General features: G+C 43.8%; 1 protein-coding gene across 2 annotated transcripts in view; it reads right to left on the reverse strand.

Moving 5' to 3' along the window:
• Nucleotides 1-20519, reverse strand: part of ZNF606 (zinc finger protein 606) — a 26339-nt gene continuing 5820 nt past the window's right edge. For both annotated transcript variants that reach the window (XM_024926771.4, XM_008969712.6), the window contains exons 5-7: nt 11502-11628; nt 11114-11209; nt 1-3191 (exon numbers count right to left, since the gene is read on the reverse strand). In XM_024926771.4, the coding sequence (XP_024782539.4) occupies nt 1213-3191; nt 11114-11209; nt 11502-11628 (2202 nt within the window). In that variant the 3' untranslated portion in view covers nt 1-1212. The remainder of the gene's footprint in view (nt 3192-11113; nt 11210-11501; nt 11629-20519) is intronic.

Raw genomic sequence — 20519 nt, forward strand, 5'->3', positions numbered from 1 at the left:
TTTTCTTTTTATTATCAAATCTCTGCTATAGAAACACTGAAGAAAATGGGAAAAAAATCACTGGAGAGGCAGCATAAAATGGTGGCTGAAAACAAGAACTCTGGAGCCAATCTCAGCTCTACTCCCTTACTAGCTGTGCCCCTTAGGTAGGATCCTTCAACATCTCTGCTTCAGCTTAGCCATTTGTAAAACTGGGGTAACAGTACCTATCTCAGAGTAAAGGGGACTAAACAAGTTAACGCTTGGAAAGCATTTAAAAGGAAGCCCAGCACATAAGCGTTATATGTATTTGTAAAACTTTTTAAAAATCTCAAATTAACTGGGTTAACTTTTCCATGGATCTTTCAGGTCCTTACCCATATACATTTTTTTAGATGTGTTACAGTAAGTATGTATATACAATTCTGTATCCTTTTTATTCCTTCATGTTATGTATACTGATGCAGTGTCCATAATTATAATTTATAGTGATTGCCTAAAACAAATTACAAACTAATTGCCCAACAATGCAGTGATGAGTAACAATGGACGCTGACACACTGGGCTAAGGATCACTTTGTGTCCAGCAACATCAGTCTCACACTCCTAGGCAATAACTTTTCTACCATTAGTCATCTCATTCATTAATTTTCTCTAAGGAGGTTAATCAACAGTAAATACCCCATTCAATACTATTATTTTTCTTACATTCAGATTTAGCACTTCATATTCTACTCCTGGGCACCCAGACCCTCCCCTTATAACAACAAAATCTGTATTTCTACAATTATGCACAAAATGTTATTGTAGAGTTTTCCATCCAGTACTCCAGCTTGATGCAAAACAGTGTATTTCCAGTCAAAAACTTTTCTCTGCATAAGGTTTTTCCCTTAGCAATTCACACCAATCTACAATTGGTGAGAGCTCTTGCTAAAAGATGCCTCATTCCCCACAGTCATGGTCCTCAAGTATGAATTACTGGTAGACCATAAGGGGAGTTTAGAGTTTCCTTCATTGTTAATTATCTGATTTTGAGTAAGGGCTAAATAACTGCTGAAAGCTTTTCCCTATTCTTTTCCTTCATGGGGTTTCTTCTAAGATGATATTTTCTAGTAAATAATGTGGGAGAAGTCTTACTGAACTCTTAATGAAAAATGTCCCCTCTTGATTATGTTTATAGGGTTTTCCTCAATGTGTTGTCAAATGTACAAGAAACGAAAAACTCGCATAAATTCAATTCAGTTTCTCTTCACTGTGATTTCTCTGGTGTTGAAGTAGGGCTGAGTGACCACTAAAGGCTTTTCCACATTCACTGCATATAAAGCGTTTCTCTCCACTATGCATTCTCTGATGAATAATAAGGGAAGAATTCTTACAAAATGCTTTTTCACAATGATTACATTTGTAGGGCTTTTCTCCAGTATGGTTTCTTAGGTGTACAATAAGGGATGAACTCTCATTAAATGCTTTCCCACATTCATTACACCTGTATGGTTTCTCTCCAGTATGAGTTCTCCGGTGTGCAATGAGGTGAGAACTACAGTTAAAGGATCTTTCACACTGATTACATTTATAGGGTTTCTCACCAGTGTGAATTCTCCGATGAGCAACAAGGTGACAGCTCTGACTGAAGGATTTTCCACATTTATTGCATTCATAGGGTTTTTCTCCAGTATGAGTCCTTTGATGTCTAACAAGGTGAGCCATCTGGCTACAGGATTTTCCACATTTATTACATTCATAGGGCTTAATTCCAGAATGAATTATCTCATGTTTAGTGAGGGCTGAGCGTTCTCTGAATGCTTTGCCACATTCCTGACAGTTATACGGTTTCTCTCCCGTGTGAGTTCTCTGATGGGCAATAAGATGGGAGCTCCAGCTGAAGGATTTTCCACATTCAGTACATTTATATGGTTTTGCTCCAGAATGAGTTCTTTCATGTTTACTAAGGGCTGAGTAGTCCCTAAAAGCTTTTTCACATTCATCACATTTAAAGGGTTTCTCTCCAGTATGCATTCTCATATGGGCAATAAGATGGGAGCTCCAGCTGAATGATTTCCCACATTCAGTACATTCAAAAGGTTTCTCTCCTGTATGAGTCCTCTGATGTCCAATAAGATGAGAGTTCCAGTTGAAAGATTTCCCACACTCATTACAAACATAAGGTTTTTCTCCTGTATGAATTCTCTTATGTACAATAAGATGAGAATTCCAGCTGAAGGCTTTTCCACATTTATTACATTCATAGGGTTTTATTCCAGTGTGAGTCCGTTCATGTTTCGTAAGGGCTGAGCGATTCCTAAAAACTTTTCCACATTTATCACATTCATAGGGTTTTTCTCCAGTATGAGTTTTCTTATGTTGAATAAGGTAAGAGCTCCAGATGAAAGACGTCCCACATTCATTGTAGTCATAGGGTTTCTCTGCAGTGTAAGTGCTTGTATGTTGAGTAAGGAAAGAGTCATACCCAAAGACTTTCTCCCATTCATTGTATTTATACGCTTTCTCTACAGTACCAATTTTTTGATGTTCCATAAAGGATGAGAAATAAAAGATATTCTCATATTCTTTGTAATTATACTGGTTTTCTCCAACATGAAGCCTTGGGTGTTCATTAAATGATGGGCTCTGGTTAAAGATTTGATGGCATTCCTTATATTCATAGAGTTTTTCTCCTGTGTGAATTCCTTTATGATCACCAAAATGTATTATATGATTGAAAGATTTAACAGCATCAGTACATTTGAAAAGATTATCTCCAGTTTGTATTCTTGCAGGGTAAATAGGTTGAATGGACTGATAAACAGTTTTGTCATAATCATTAGTTTCACAGGTAACCTTATCTGCATACATTATGGCTGAGTCACATCTCCAACTTTGAGCATGTGTATCAGGCTTACAGAAATGTTCTATCTGAGAAACTCTCTGAGATGGAACAAAGTTTAAGTTCTGGCTAAACTCTGCCCCAAGTCCACAGAATTCAGAGCTTCTCTGGGATAGTACTTGCTTTTGCATGAAGACCATCTGCCTCATAGCTGTACTCTGGTTCATGTGGTACATTTCTAATTGGTCTTTACATCCCAAAACTTCTAACCTGGAGAACCAAGGATCATCCCATATATATCTTTCCAACTTCATGCCATGGGATTGTTCTTCCTCAAAAATGCTCTGTGCTGGGATCAATGCTTTGCTTTCAAGATTTCTCACCCATTCTGAAACAGACAGAAAAAAAGCTATGAGAGCATAGAGAAAGACATTAGAATAAAGTGGGAATGGTGAGATTTACTGTCCATATTATCAAAAACACTAGTATAAATTTGTTTTCAAGTCCAGGCTTAGAACTCAGAGAAAGATCATAATAGGGAAAAGAATAGTGAAAAGTAAACAACAGTTAACCAGAATACAAAGTGTGTACTGAAAACTAATGAAACCATTTAAAAGTACTTTCCATGAAAAGGAAGACCAGGATAAGAATGTGCAAGAAAGAGGCCGGACGAGGTGGCTCACGCCTGTAATCCCAGCACTTTGGGAGGCCGAGGCGGGCGGATCATGAGGTCAGGAGATCAAGACCATCCTGGCTAACACAGTGAAACCCTGTCTCTACTAAAAATACAAAAAATTAGCCAGGTGTGGTGGCGGGTGCCTGTAGTTCCAGCTGTTCAGGAGGCTGAGGCAGGAGAATGGCATGAACCCAGGAGGCAGAGCTTGCAGTGAGCCAAGATCGCGCCACTGCACTTCAGCCTGAGCGACAGAGCGATACTCCGTCTCAAAAAAAAAAAAAAAAAAGAATGTGCAAGAAAGAGTTAACTCTGCAGGCCTGACGTGCTCAAACCTTGCAAAGGTAGCCTGTTTCCTAACTGGCCCTTAGCCAACTCCTAGGAATTAAGATCTTGGAATGTTCTAACTAGTAAGAGTGTTTTGCATGCTCAAGGTATTGAAGCACATTTACCAACTTATTTAGATATGTGTGCAAACAATGTCATTCATAGTGATCACCTGCTTTCCCTCAGGGTGGTCTGGAGTTTCAGCGATGGCAGTGAGTCACGCAGGCACTGTGTGCCTGGATGAGCAACCTCTCAATAAACACACTGGACTCCTAGACTCAGGCAAGTTTCCTAGTAGAAATTTCGCACGTGTTGTCACAACTCCTTGCTTGAGGAATTAAGTGTGCCCCATGTACGCTACTGGAAGCTTGCACCTGGTCTAACCTCATGCACCTTTTTCCTTTGCTGATGTTGCTTTGTATCCTTTCACTGTAATACACCATAATCCTGAGTATAATGACTTTTGAGTCCTATAAGTCCTCATAGTGAATCAGTGAACCTGGAGGTGGTCTTGAAGACCCCTGACAAAAGGACCCAGTGAATGTTATTAAGGTTAAAAAAGAAAAAAAAAGAATAAAGCCTTTCATCTTAACAAAAGTTAGGTAGATGAGCACACAAGGCCTTTAGCAAGTAATGTTTACATCATGAGTGCTCTCACTTCTGTGTTATAATGTCCTTCTACTCCCATATCTTGACAAATGCAGAAAAAAGGAGGAGAGGGGTGTTTAGAGAGTATCACCAAGCGAGGCTTCAAGCCAGGATGTTATCTATGACAAAATGCTTTGTTTCCTATGTCATAGAATCCAGTCAATCACACAAGATCCACCAACCCAAAGGGCAAACATCACCAGAGTTTATGGATACCCCTAAAGTTACACTTCTATCCACCACAGAATATTTTTAGAGCAATGATAGATGGACTAGGAAGACAGCATAGTGTGAAAAAACAGACACAGGAGTTACAGTCTGCTAATCTGTATGTGAACAATGGCCCTGCTGCTATCCTTAGAGAGCTTTTCTGATGACTAATGAGACTCAGAATCCAGCCAAACTCCTGGCAAGTTTAATACACAGGAACTGCCTATTATCACTGCTTAAGTATCAATCCTCTAACAACCAAAGGAGGCTATATTAGTTTCTTTCTGCTATTGTAACAAATTACCACACATTTAGTGACTTAAGGTAATACAAATTTATGATCTTACCGTTCTGGAAGTCAGAAGTCCAAAACGGCTTTCACTGGGCTAAAATGGAGTTATTGGCCGGGTTGTGCTCCCTCCAGAAGCTCTAAGGAATCCACCATATCCTTGCCCTTTCCATCTTCTAGAAGCTGCCCCAATTCCTTGGCTCGCAGCTCCTTCCTCCATCTGCAAAGCTCATCACTCCAACCTCTGCTTCTGTCATCATATCCTCTCCCGTGTCTCTGACCCTCCCACCACAATCTTATAAAAGGACCCTTGTGAGTACATTTAGAATCCACTCAGACAATCCAGGATAACCTCCCCACAGCAAGATCCTTAATTTACTCTCATCTGAAGGTCCCTTTTGCCATACAAGGTGCCCCATTCACAAATTCTGGAGATTAGGATGCAGATATCTTTGTGGGGGAAGTCATTATCCAGATTGCTACAGGGTCTAAAGCCCCAGGCAGGTCCCAACAAGAACTAGACCCTGCCCTCTCTCTCTGCTTCTTTTTTTCTCTTTACTGTATGTAATTTCCCCCCTTTTACCACCCAAGTCCATTATTTTTTGTTTAATTTTTTTGAGACAGGGTCTCACTCAGGCAGGAGTGCAGTGGTACCGTCATAGCTCACTGTAATCTCAAATTACTGGGCTCAGGCAATCCTCCCACCTCAGCCTTCCGAGTAACAGGACTACAGGCATGAATCCTGTATACACAACCATGCCTGGCTAAATGTTTTTAAATTTTTTATAGTGACAGGGTCCCGCCATGTTGCCCAGGATGGTCTCAAATTCCTGGGCTCAAATAATCCTCCCACCTTGGCGTCCCAAAGCACTGGGATTACAAATGTGAACCCCCATCCCTGGCCCCCACGACCATTATAACAGAGGTTCTACTCTGCACAACAACTGGCATTTATTATCAATTTCAAGCTCAGCTCTTAAAAGTTACTGAATTATCTTCATATAGATTTTTAAATCCTTCCAGTAAAAGCTTTTTACAAATGGAAGCTGACCAATTCCCTGACCAAATGAAAGACCAACTGAAAGACCAAATGAACAGTTCTTGTCCAACTTTATACTCACTCAGTACTTGTAGTCTACTGAGTTTCCAGCACCAGAGACAAGGCAAGAAAGTACGGTACTCCCTGGAAGTCAGAATCTATGTGAAGAGAGATCCTACCAAACAGTGATGAATATACATGAAATATCACTCTGAGGTCGGGCACGGTAGCTCACGCCTGTAATCCCAGCACTTTGGGAAGCTGAGGCGGGTGGATTACCTGAGGTCAGGAGTTCAGGACCAGCCTGGCCAGCATGGTGAAACCCCGTCTCTACTAAAAAAATACAAAAAATTAGCCGGGCATAGTGGCAGGCGCTTGTAATCCCAGCTACTCGGGAGGCTGAGACAGGAGAATTGCTTGAACCCGGGAGGTGGAGGTTGCAGTGAGCCAAGACCACACCATTGCACTCCAGCCTGGGCAACAAGGGCGAAACTCCGTCTCAAAAAAAAAAAAAAAGAAGAGAAAAAGAAATATCACTCTGAGATGGTGGGGTTATAGAACACATGCTAAGTGGGTGGGAGATCAAAAAAGGACATCAGCACTAACTGAAGTGATCGAGGATGGTTCACACAAGAGAAACAACATGAGCTCAGCCTTGAAGCACGACCTGGGTACAGACTGACTAGTCACTCAGCATGAGCAGCGGCATGCATGGCGTGACCAGTGTGTGAGGAGGAAGATAAGGATACCTGCTGAATAAACTCCAGGAGCTACTCAGGAAATGAGAGAAACAATAGAAAAAATAGAAGGTTTTGAAATCCAGTTGTTTTGTTACAAGGCAATTAGAATCACTGTAGGTTTACTGACAGGGATCTCATAATCAAAGATTTCAGGGATATAAATCTAGAAATAGTACCTGAGGTGGCTAATAACAAGTGAGAATTTCCTCATCAACTTGGGCTGGAATTTTACGAGAAAGGGGCCGGACTGTGAGAGTGATGATGGAAGCTGAATGACATAACTAACATTTCAGAGGAAGAAAATCTTGGGAGTTAGAAGAGAGATGACTTCTTGGAGAGGAAAGAGCTCGAAGTCAAGATGACTTCTCAATCTCCAGCTTAGGGGACATGCAGAAATGCACCTCAGGAAGATGGGAGAACATCTAGAAAGTAGAGACAAGATTACTGGTTCTATCGGCTGTGATCAAGGAGACAGCTGAGATGCTTTGTAAAACGGGAGAAGTGTAAGGACAGAGGTGCTGGAATTGCAGGGCTCTGGATGGTAACTAAGAATGGGCAGCACTGAAGGTAGAAGAATTAAAGCTCCTGGAATTCATGAGCTCTTAGGGGAAAGTTTCCAATCTGAATAGAAAACAACTGGCGAGATTCTCCACAAAAGTCCCCTCCATTAGAGTGGGTGGAAGATAATCCAACTTCAGGACTCAAGAAGAGGCTGTGGCACATTGCCAAAAATAATAAGATAAAGACAATGTGTATAATCTCCTATTGTTGAAAACATGAAAAATAACCACAAATTCCTCCATGCTTGTAGCTGCATAAAGAAACTCTGTTATGCATGTAACAGAAATTACTAAAAGTGATTACCTGAGGCAGAATGTCAGTGAAAATGGCCAAGTAAAGACATGTAAAATTTCACCACTCTGTAAAACCAACTAAAAAACTGGCAAAACTGTCAGAAGGCAATTTTTCAAAATTCTGTAAATTAACCAAAGCCTAGGCCAGGCACAGTGGCTCATGCCTGTAATCCCAGCACTTTGGGAGGCTGAGGCGGGCGGATCACGAGGTCAGGAGATCGAGACCATCCTGGCTAACATGGTGAAACCCCAACTCTACTAAAAATACATAAAAATTAGCCAGGCGTGGTGTCGGGCGCCTGTAGTCCCACCTACTAGGGGGGCTGAGGCAGCAGAATGGCGTGACCCTGGGAGGCGGAGCTTGCAGTGAGCTGAGATCACGCCACTGCACTTGAGCCTGGGTGACAGAGCGAGACTCCATCTCAAAACAAAAACAAAAACAACAACAACAACAAAAACACACAAAAAACAAAATTAACCAAAGCCTTGCAGCAACCAGGAAAACATGTATTCTAGAAAAGTAAATTTTAATAAGAACAGTAAGCTATATGGTGTTCTAACTTACCCCGGTCCCATCTCTGGCTCAGTAACAGCCTTGGAAAAATGACAGCCCCCACTTCTGGTACTTCAGTGAGCAGAACAAAGCTGGAGCGTTTTCAAAGCCTCATTCGCAAAGAACACTCATTACTAGACCTGCCTAGTGGCTCCCTGGAAGACTCCACTGGAAAAGCTGGTCTTTATTTTGCCTGACAGAGAATTCTCACAGTGTTACAAAGCCTCTAGGGAGGAGGTACTTTTCTAGCATTTACAGGCAACGTTTCAAAGTCACCATTGCCTGAGGTGATGGCAAACAGGTGGGGCCCAAAACACACCAGTCAAAAAGATAGAATGAAAGAGCTGAGGAATGAGATGTCTATAGGGACTCTGAGAAGCTCCAACCTAGAAGGCTACATGCATACCCATAATAATTAAACTAGGGCCAGGGGTGGTGGCTCACACCTGTAATCCCAGCACTTTGGGAGGGCGAGGTGGGTGGATCACGAGGTCAAGAGATTGAGACCATCCTGGCTAACATGGTGAAACCTGCCTCTACTAAAAATACAAAAAAAAAAAAAAATTAGCTGGGCGTGGTGGCGGGCCCCTGTAATCCTAGCTACACAGGAGGCTGAGACAGGAGAATCGCTTGAACCCAGGAGGCAGAGGCTGCAGTGAGCCAAGATCGCGCCACTGCACTCCAGCCTGGGCGACAGAGCAAGACTCTGTCTCAATAAATAAATAAATAAAATAAAATAAAAGCCGAAGAGAGAATCCTGAAAGCAGAGAGAAGAAACTCATCACGTACAAGGGATCTTCAATAAGATTAACAGCTCGTTTCTCAGAAACGACTCAGGCCAGAAAGAAAGACAAAAAAACATGACAATCAAGAATTCTATACCCAGTAAAATTATCCTTCAAAAATGAAGGAGAAATCAAGAGATTTCCAGATAAACGAGACGCCACAGTTAGCTGTTAGCAAACCTGTCCGACAGGAAATGCTGGCTGGGGATAGTGACTCACGCCTGTAATCCCAGCACTTCGAGAGGCTGAGGCAGGGGCATCACTTGAGCTCAGGAGTTCAAGACCAGCCTAGGCAACATAGTGAGGCGTGGTTGTGTGCACCTATAGTCCCAGCTACTCAGGAGGCTGAGATGGGAGGATCACTTGAGCCTAGAAGGTTGAGACTACAGTGAGCCAAGATCATGCCACTGCACTCCAGCCTGGGCAACAGAGTGTCTTTTCTATCTCAAAAAACAAAATGGAAATGCTAAAATGAGTTCCTCAGGCTGAAATGAAAGAACATTCAACAGTAACTCAAAATAAAAAACAGCAATAAAGATAGCTACATAAGTATAAAAAGACAATATAAGTAAAATTCTTGTTTCTAGCTCCTTTTTTTCAGTCTGTTAAAAGACAACTGCATAAAGCAATAATTATAAATCCATATTCATGAACACACAATGTATAAAGATGTAATTTGTGACAAAACAGCATAAAAGGAGGAGGGCAGAGCTATACACAAAGTTTTGGTATACTATTAATATTACACTAGTATTAATCCAAACTACATCGTCATAAATTAAGATGTTAATTGTAGGGCCAGGCGTGGTGGCTCACACCTATAATCTCAGCACTTTGGGAGGCCAACGCAGGAGGATTGCTTGTGCACAGGAGTTCAAGACTAGCCTGGGCAATATAGTGAGACCTTGTCTCTACAAAAAAAAATTTTTTTTTAATTAACTGAGCATGACGGTGCATGGCTGTAGTCCCAGCTACCGAGGAGGCTGAGGTGGGAGGACTGCCTAAGCTTGCAATGCAGAGGCTGCAGTAAGTCAAGATTGTGCTGCTGCACTCCAGCCTGGGCAGAAGAGCAAGACCTTATCTCAAAAGATGTTAACTGTAATCCCCAGGGCAACTACCAAGAAAATAACTCAAGATTTTATAGTAAAAGAAAAGTAGTTACCTGTGTGTATGCCTCTGTGTATCTGTGTTTTGGGGGAATAACAGTAATGTGAGTAAGAGCAGGGAGTATAAATGAGTTATTTTTGGTGGTGTTTTTCAGACAGGGTCTTGCTCTGTCACTCGGGCTGGAGTGCAGTGGTGAAATCACAGCTCACTACAGCCTCAACAACCCAGGCTCAAGCAATCCTCACCTCAGCCCCCTGAGTAGCTAGGACCACAGACATGCACCATAAAGCCCAGCTAATTTTTTTAATAAAGGAGATTTTTTTTTTTTAGCTTATACATTTTAAGTAGCTTTCAGATATTTGTACATTACCTATATTTTAAAAATCTATTTTGTTTGGTATCCAAGAAGATCTAAGTAAGAAAGAACAAAAGCCCAAGCCAGGAACGGTGGCTCATGCCTGTAATCCCAGCACTTTGGGAGCGCGAGGTGGGCGGATCACTTGAGGTCAGGAGTTCGAGACCAGCCCAGCCAACATGGTGAAACCCCGTCTCTACTAAAAATACAAAAACTAGCCAGGCTTGGTGGCGGGTGCCTGTAATCCCAGCTACTCAGGAGGCTGAGGTGGGAGAATCGCTTGAACCCGGGAGGCAGAGGTTGCAGTGAGCTGAGATCGCACCACTGCACTCCAGCCTGGGCGACAGAGCAAGACTCTATCTCAAAACAAACAAACTAAAAAGCCCAAAAAACCTATTTTTTTGAAATAAGCATCTATAGCTATAGGTTACAAGTTTGGCAATACAGGAAATAAGGAAAATATTTGAAGTAGCTACATGGATAAGAGGTAACCTTAGAGGAAGGGACCGCAGAAAACAGGAGCCATCAAGAGCCGACAGCGAGGGAAAATGGCTACCTTATTAGGATGGTGATGCTTCTTTGCTCTAAATCAAAAGCAGCAAGAGAAGAAAGCTCCTTAGAGGGAATTCTAAATGTATCTGAGGAAGGTAACTCTTCATGGCCTTATCCCATTTCTCAACAAAGAGGGCTTGGGGGGAAGTTCCTTGTTCAGCCTGGGGTCTGCCCTCACCTGGACAAGTGTGTTGAGGACATGCCTGCTCCACCGACCATGGCTCTTCTCCTTGCTCCAACAGGGAGATGACCTCAGGCTTGGCAATCTGATTTCCTATGCATGGAGGAAAAGCATGGAAATCATGTCATGAGGCTTCAGGACAGCCAAAGAAAGCTTCTCTTGCCTATTCCTCCCTGTGACTTCTCAACCTGGGCAGAATACGCAAGGTCCTTCCCACTCCATGCTCTTTAAGCATTAGGAGTTTCATCCCTGAACCTCAGGGCCCAAGATCATCTCAGCTCTTCTGAGACACCACCCTCGCCCCTGCAATGAGCTTCTAAACATGGAGCGGCTGAAGGCATTACCATGGGAACAGCTTCGTTTACTTGGGCAGCACCTGCCTTACCCACAGAGAGCAGGTGACCATAGGTCTCCAGCATCACATCACGGTACAGGGTCCTCTGAACAAGGTCCAGCTGCCCCCACTCTTCTTGGGTGAAGTCCACGGCCACGTCCTTGAAGGTCACTGGCTCCTAAAAGAACACAAATGTTCCTTCTCAGCCTGTGACCACCCCCTCCAATATTTCCAGGGATGGAGTGAGGCTGACAGCCCTGGGGAGAGAAGACAGGATGTAGAGAAACTCTCCTGGTTATTCAAGAGTCTGACTAATGTGAGTCAGGTCTCATTGAGAACCACCCAAGACCCCATATTTGGTACATACTCTTAGGGAATTAGATACCTGGGCCCACAATAACCACAGCAAAGCTGAGCAGGTCTCTTCGAAGACTCTTGCCAAATTCCAGCACACTGGCTATGTCCCCCACCTTGGCAACACCCCTCTTCTGGAAAGGCAGTCAAGTAAAAAGGCCTGGACCAGTGCAGCAACAGGATATGAGCACTGGCTACAAGCGAGACCTTGAGGATGGAGTCTTTGCTCCAACACCCAGATAAAGGACCTGAAAGGGTGATCTGTACATTCACAAGTTGTATTTCCAGCCATGGTGGGGAGGTTTCCATTCTCAGTTCATCTCTGTCCCAAGGACTGAAGCTAAGGGTGAGCAGGATGCCCCAGAGCAGCCCAGGCCAAGGAGAATCAGTTACAGCTGCCATTAAAAGCACTTTAGTTACAAGCAATCTAAACTGATTTTTTTTTTTTAATGAAAGCAAGAAAACTAACTGGAAAACGAGAAGGAAAAAGGAAAGGTAATCTAAGTCTGATTTTTCCAATGAATACATCCCTCAAGTCCTTTTATTATTATTTTTTAATTATTTTATCGAGACAGAGTCTCGCTCTGTCGCCCAGGCTGGAATGCCATGGTGTGATCTCAGCTCACTACAACCTCTGCCTCCCAGGTTCAAGTGATCCTCCTGCCTCAGCCTCCTGAGTAGCTGGGACAATAGGCGTGCACCACCACGCCTGGCTAATTTTTGTATTTTTAGTAGAGACAGGGTTTTGCCATGTTGGCCAGGCTGGTCTCGAACTCCTGATCTCAAGTGATCCGCCCACCTTGGCCTCCCAAAATGCTGGGATTACAGGCATGAGCCACTGCACCCAGCTTCGAGTCCTTTTAAGAAATCAACTTGCCAGGCACAGTGACTCACACCTGTAATCCCAGCACTTTGAGAGTCCTAGGCGGGCGGATCACGAGCTCAGGAGATGAGACCATCCTGGCCAACATGGTGAAACCCCGTCTCTACTAAAAATACAAAAATTAGCTCAGCGCGGTGGCACACGCCTGTAATCCCAGCTACTTGGGAGGCTGAGGCAGGAGAATCGCTTGAACCAGGGAGGCGGAACTTGCAGTGAGCCGAGATCGTGCCACTGCACTCCAGCCTGGACGACAGAGCGAGACTCCATCTCAAAAAAAAAAAAAAAAAAAGAGCCGGGCGCAGTGGCTCACGCCGGTAATCCCAGCACTTTGGGAGGCCAAGGCAGGTGGATCACAAGGTCAGGAGATCGAGACCATCCTGGCTAACACACGGTGAAACCTCATCTCTACTAAAAATACAAAAAAATTAGCCAGGCGTGGTAGCAGGCACCTGTTGTCCCAGCTACTCGGGAGGCTGAGGCAGAAGAATGGCGTAAACCCAGGAGGCGGAGCCGGCAGTGAGCTGAGATCACACCACTGCAATCCAGCCTGGGCGACAAAGCGAGACTCCGTCTCAAAAAAAAAAAAAAGAAATCAACTCAGGCCAAGTGTGGTGGTGCACACCTGTAGTCCCAGCTACTTGGAAAGCTGAAGAAGTGGGAGGATAGCTTGGGCCCAGGAGGTGGAGGCTGCAGGGAGCTGAGATTGTAGTACTGCACTCCAACCTGGGCAGTAGAGCAAAACCCAGTCTCAAAAAAAAAAAAATCAACCGCAAGACACCCGCTGAACAGACACGTGTGCAGTATACCGCTCCCACTCCAAGGGTCCTCTGGACCTGTGCCCCTCCTCTTCACAGCTACATCATATCACTTCTACCCAAATACAGCGTTTCCTGTGGCCCTCTTAGTCACAGCTTATGAACTGAGTTTGCTGTCTCTGATCTGGGCCAGCCCTCCCTGCTGAATTTTCAGTGTATCCATTTTTACTCTGTCTCAATTGCTTCCCCTCTACCTTCACATAATGGGCTTAAAACAAAGAACTGCTTCTGCTCCAATAAATACCATACCCTGAAAAGTCAACTCCTGTTCAAGACCCCCCAGGCTCAGCCTTACTGTGCCCCATGACAAGGACTGTCCATCCTCTTTTCCAAGGCTGAACCTCATCTCTGTGTCTCACAACCTCGAAGACACAGAATCATCCCTCCTGCAGCCTCACACCCCATGTAGAGACGCCTCCTGCACCCTTGTCCCACTTCTGTCTCATGTCCTCAGAGGCACAGAATCATCCCTCCTGCAGCCTCACCCCCCCCTGGAGAGACGTCTCCTGCACCCTCGTCCCACTGCTTCTGACAGTCAATCTCCTCCTGCAAGGTACAGTGCACCCTCGCCTTCTCTCCTTCCTTGTCTTCCAGCCTTACCCCAGTGCAGTTCCTCCTCTGCCTTTATTATCCGTTTTCCTGTTCCTTGGTATTGGAAATTTTTTCTTTATATTTATCATTTTTGCTGATATATATTGAAGGATTTTGGAGCAACAATTATATGATTCTTATTTTTACCAAGCTCTCACCAAGATCTCCCCAATGTCTTGTGATTGCCAAGTCCAAAGTTTGATTTCTGCCTTTACCTTCTTGGCCTATGCAGCATTTGGAAGTGCTGGCCACAACCTCCCTCTATGAAACACTCCCCAACCCCCATGGTCAATGACAACTTCTTGGTTTTCCTCTTACAGACTGCCCAGACCTCAGTATGCTTGATGACTACTGTTTCTACATTTTATGGTAATGTAAGGTTTTTTTATTTAAATGTAACATGGAGTTGGGAGTGGTGGCTCATGCCTGTAATCCCAACACTTTGGGAGGTCAGGAGTTCGATACCAGCCTGGCCAAGATGATGAAAACCCGTCTCTACTAGAAGTACAAAAACTAGCTGGGCATGGTGGTGCATGCCTATAATCCCAGCTACTCGGGAGGCTGAGGAATGAGAATCTCTTGAACCCGGGAGGCAAACGTTGTAGTGAGCCAAGATCGCACTACTGCACTCCAGCCTGGGCGACAGAGTGAAACTCTGTCTCAAAATAAATAAATAAATAAATAAATAAATAAATAAATAAATGTAATATGGCCACAGAAGTGCACAAAACCTATGCTTGATGCACTTTCACAGAGCAATGGCACCTGGGGAACCAGCTAGGCAGCTGTGCTGATGGCCCAGGGTGCCTCTGACCCTGTGCTTGTCTTACACATCATAACCTCCCTGGGGTGGCACCTTCTTAGATGGCTTCAATGTTCACCTACACTTAACAAGGTGCAAACCCACATCCTAATGGCTGACCAGCTGGTAGACTAAGCCACAAATTCACTTCCCACCCCTCCCAAGACCCCAATGGAATCATTATATGTTCAAAAATAGAGGAATTACATCTAATAAACACAAGAGGAATGAAATCATTGGAGCAGTTCTGCAGTCCCTAATAAAACAGTGGACAGTGGCAATGACCATCAATGACTGCTCAGCTGCAGGTAAAAGGTAGACAGGGAGCTTTACAATGGAGGGGTCAGTCTGACAATACCTGCACCCACTAACCCATCATACCTGAAGATGGGACAACCAGACACCATGTGCCCACTGATGCAATGCAGTATGAAGAACCCAGCACAACCTATGAAGTATTCTTATCAAAAATACCAAATGAATCTACACAGGCCTCTAGTCCAAATACTAGCTAACAGGAGACGAGGGGATGGAGGAACTTATTCAATGACATCATGAAGGCAAAAATCAGGCAAACCAACAAGACCAGTGACCTAGTTTCTTCAGCATATGAAGTATGTGCAGTGTGTGGGCCTTGTTTGGATCCTGATTTGAACAAACCAACAACTGTAAAAACATATTTTAGAGACACATAGAGAAAACAATATGAACTGGATATCAGGTGACATTGAGGAATTATTGGTAATTTGCTGAGTATGATAAAGGTATTGTGGTTTCTTCCTTAAGGGTACATATCTCTTAGATACACAGAAACACTCACAGGTGAAATGATACAATTCTGAGATTTGCTTTCAAATCCTCCAGTTTAAAAAAGGTTGTGTTGGAATAGATGAAAAGAAATGCAGAAAGTGGAAAGCTGACAGCTGCTGAAGCTGGTCAACATGGGTGCTTGCAGCAGGCTGAATAACACCCCCCAAAAGATGCCCATGTCCTAATCCTAGAACCTGTGACTGTTATCTTAATGATAAAAGGAACTTTACAGATATAATTAAGAATCTTTAGAGGGATTACCCTGGATTATCCAGGTGGCCCAGTGTAATCACCAAAGTCCTTATCAGTGAGAGAGGGAGGCAGGAGTCAGAGTCACAGGAGATATGACGCAAGCAGGGGTCAGAGTGATGTACTTTGCAGATGGAGGACAGGGCATGAGTCAGGAAGCAGTCTCCCCTTGAGCCTCCAGAAGAAACACAGCCCTGCAGATCCATTTTAGACTTCTGAGCTGCAGAACAGTAGAATAAATTCATGTTGTTCTAAGCCATAAAGTCTGTGGTAGTCTATTACAATAGCAACATAAAACTAAGACATAAAACTAAACTAATACAGGGTTCATCTTCTACTTTGGGGTTCAAAAATCTCCTAAATAAACAGTTGGTTTTTTTTTTTTTAAAGAAAGTTAAAGAAATAACCCAGCCAGTGAAAAAAAATGGGGGCGTCAGCACCTTGAATTCCACTCATTCCTCCAAGAGGCAGAACAGATAGATGAAGGTAAGGCTGACCAACTAGACTAGAGGCGATTCCAGCCCCACACTAGGAGGCACCACGGTGAAGCAGGTGCTTCCTGCAAGAGGACTCTAGGAGAGGCAGAAGTGAGTCAGGCTGAAAACAGAGCAGGTGAAAGTCTGCACTCGCATAGCTTTGCAAGTGCCTGTGGGTAGTACTGCCAGCAGCCATGTACTTATACACGGGCAAAAGTCCCAGGAGCCTCCTCAGACTTGAGACTGCGGCTAGGTTCTCAGGCTGCCCAGGTGAGTGGAGACCTCTTCAGTCCCACCAGGTGGGGAAGAGAAGGGAGTCTGTGGCCTCACAGCTCTATATCTATGAAACCGGAAGCAGAACTGACCAGCTGACCGTGGCCCATGCAGGCCCACGAAACCCAGGGCATGCCTCACCAGGAGCACAGAGCGGAGTGGAAGGCACCAATCAGGAATCAGATCTACGCAGCTACAGTAGAACAGGACTTCCAGCCTCACAGCCCTGCCCTGAGAAACACACACAGACCAGACGTCTCCTGGACATGAGAAACACCTGATGCACAGATAAAGCGACTTGAACTAAGTAGCCACAAGGCCAGAGAATCCAGACAACAGCCACATTCAACTTTCAAAGACCTGTTAATTCCTGTTTTCAGATTCTCAGACCAGAGTGATTTCAGTATAAAGTGGGACAGGATGCTACGAGAGAGGCTGAGAGAATAGGAAAGCCTTCACAGACTCAGAACAGAACAGAAGACACAGCAACTAGTTCAGGACCCTGGAGAGTTCTGCTGTGGTGAAAACATGATCATCAGGCCCCCAACCCCCACCAAGAAAAGGACATGGAATATAAAGAGATCAGAGACACGCGGCAATTTGTTCAGGAAGTCCAGCACCTAACAGAAGAGCCCAGAAAGAGAACATGAAGGAAAAGGACAAGAGGGAATTATTACTTTTTAAATAACACAAGACTTCTTAAAATAAGACACACAGAAACACTAGCCATAAACAAAGATAGACACATTTGACAAAAACATACCAACATTCAAATATCTGACTGATAAGACACCACCAGTTAAGACAAGCTACAGACTGGGAGGAGTTAGTTGATATGTGATAAAGAATTAGGATTCAGAATGCGTGTGAAATACCTATATTAAAGTCAGTCCCTAGAAATCTAGGGATGGGGGAAGAGAAACAAAGAGAGAAGGAAATACAGATGGCCAATAAAGACATCAAAAGGTACTTAAGCTCACTAGCAATCAAGAAGATGCACATTAAAGGAATGCAATATACCTTTCTGGTCCTGAGGTAAGCAGATATTTAAAAGACCTGATAATGTCAAGTGTCAACAAACATGCAGGAAAATGGGTATTTTCTCCCAGAGTGGGGAGACTGACAAGTAGCTTCGCCCCCTTGTAGAGACATGTGGCAGCACTAGTAACATTGAAAGTATATACCTAGCCGGGCATGGTGGCTCATGCCTGTAATCTCAGCACTTTGGGAGGCCGAGGCAGGTGAATCACGAGGTCAAGAGATGGAGACCATCGAGACCATCCTGGCCAACATGGTGAAACCCCGCCTCTACTAAAAATAAAAAAATTAGCTGGGCATGGTGGCAAGCACCTGTACTCCCAGCTACTTGGGAGGCTGAGGCTGGAGAATCACTTGAACCCACGAGGCAAGGTTGCAGTGAGCTGAGATCGCACCACTGCACTGCAGCCTGGGCAACAGAGTGAGACTCTGACTCAAAAAAAAAAAAAAAAAAAAGTACATACCTAAAACCAGGTACAATTCTGCTTCTAGGGGTATGCCTAGATATAAACTACATAAACACGTGCACAAAGTGAAGTTACAGGAATGTTCACACAGCTTTCACTGGAGCAGCAAAAACAATGGGGGAAAGAGGAACTTATACACCTGTCCATAAAAGAAACTATGAACACAGAGGTGCACTTCTCTAATGGATACACTTGGCAGCGCAAAAGGAACAAGCCTGACTTCTCTGTATCTATCAACATGGATGGACCTCAAAGTTGAAAAAAGAAAACTATAGGAAAACTACATATAGAAAAAAATCATTGGGAAAAAAAATAGATTGTTGGGCCGGGCGCAGTGGCTCACACCCATAATCCCAGCACTTTGAGGCAGGCAGATCACTGAGGACAGGAGTTTGAGACTAGCCTGCCCAATATGACAAAACCCCACCTCCACTAAAAATACAAAAATTAGCCAGATTTGGCGGCACATGCCTGCAATCCTAGCTACTTGGGAGGCTGAAGCACAAGAATCCTTTGAACCCGGGAGGCGGAGACTGCAGTGAGCTGAGATCATGCCACTGCACTCCAGTATGGGCAATGCAGTGTGACTGTCTCAAAAAAAAGAAAAAGACTGTCTATGTCTATATAGTTTATCATCTATGTATGCATATGAAAATGAATTAGCTGTGTACAAACTGAATCCATGAGCGGTTGCCTGAGAAATGGTGGAAAGACAAAGAGTACTATGTAAAAGAAGAAAAACAACAAATACAACAAAACAGTAATATTGTTCACTGATGGTGATGCCATTTGCTTCCTTTTTATACTTCTCTGTAATTATGAAATGTGTCAAAATTAAAACTAAAATAAATTTTAAAAAATTTAGAAATGAAAAAGGGGACATTTTCAAACTGTAAGCCCCATGGGCTAAAAAACAGGAAGAAAAAAAGAGCTGCCCCCAGCTGAATATGTAACCATGTCTGGGCCCACAAATCATGGAGGCCTCACCTCAAGGATGGTAAGGGGACTGGGCACAATGGCTCACGCCTGTAATCCCAGCATTTTGAGAGGGCAAGGCAGGCAAATCACCTGAGGTCAGAAGTTTGAGGCCAGTCTGACCAACACGGTGAAACCCTGGCTCGATTAAAAATACAAAAATTAGCCAGTGTGGTGGCGCATACCTGTAATCTCAGCTACTCGGGAGGTTGAGGCCTGAGAATCCCTTGAACCTGGGAGGGGAGGCTGCATCAAGCCAAGATCGTCCCACTGCACTCCAGTATGGACAACGCAATGAGACTCTGCCTCAAAAATAAAAATAAATAAATGACTGGTAAGGGGACACAGTGAACACCTTCAGCCTAGAATTGCAAAGGAAAATGCAAAACCAAAAGGCCAGAAGGAAGAGATGGTGGAAGACAGGAACCTAGTCTCACAGGCTGTGGAGATGAGAGGGACCCTTCAAGGGTAGGAGAGGAAATGCAGGTTTCACTGTTGCCTGATGCTGAGGGGAAAGGGTGCTAAAGACAGAAGAGTACTGCTACAGGGAGGAGCAAACCCTTCTGGTCCACAGGTCACCCTCATGAGCTGCATTTGTATTTTCCAATCACATCCTAGGATGACTTGCAAAAGTGTTTCACCCAAATTCTCATAAACATTCTTGCACACATCACTTTGTACACACATATAAGCATTTATCTAGGCATTCTCAGCACTTTATGGAATCTGCTAACAAACCAGCCACACATTTAAAGCCTTTGAGAGTCTGAAGGAGAGACCAAAGGTGCTGAGCTGGGTCTCAGATGTTTGCTGACAGATCTTGCCCAACTGCTCCCCCTTCAAGGAACCTGGGGCAATTCAGATGGCTTCTGTGGTAGATTTCATTGCAGAGAAGGAAAACATAAATAGATTGTGCACATCCTCAAGTCTGACCAAGCATGGGTGCAGACTATTATTGGTGTTTTATGTACATAATGTTTGTTATGCAGATATCCTAGGTGGACTGTTAACAGAGGGGTTTGAATGCTTCCATATTTGGACAGGCTGGTTGGGGTTTTTTAGATGAAATGAGATATTATCATTACAATTATTATTTTCCCCTATTCCTAGAAATAACGGGATCTGGGCTTCTGTAGTTAAAACCTCACTATTCAACATACTTCCATGAATGGACTATTCAGATAATGAGGGATGACAGCATTTGATGTTTTCACCAGATAAATGCTTTATTTCAATAAATACTTAACTTGGAGGGAACAATAAAGGGACACAGGGTTCTTTTGCATTCCTGAAGATCTCACTTAGTTAAAAACACACAGCAGTCAAATCCGAGTTT

The sequence above is a fragment of the Pan paniscus genome, chromosome 20 (assembly GCF_029289425.2).
Source record: "Pan paniscus chromosome 20, NHGRI_mPanPan1-v2.0_pri, whole genome shotgun sequence".
Lineage (NCBI taxonomy): Eukaryota > Metazoa > Chordata > Mammalia > Primates > Hominidae > Pan > Pan paniscus.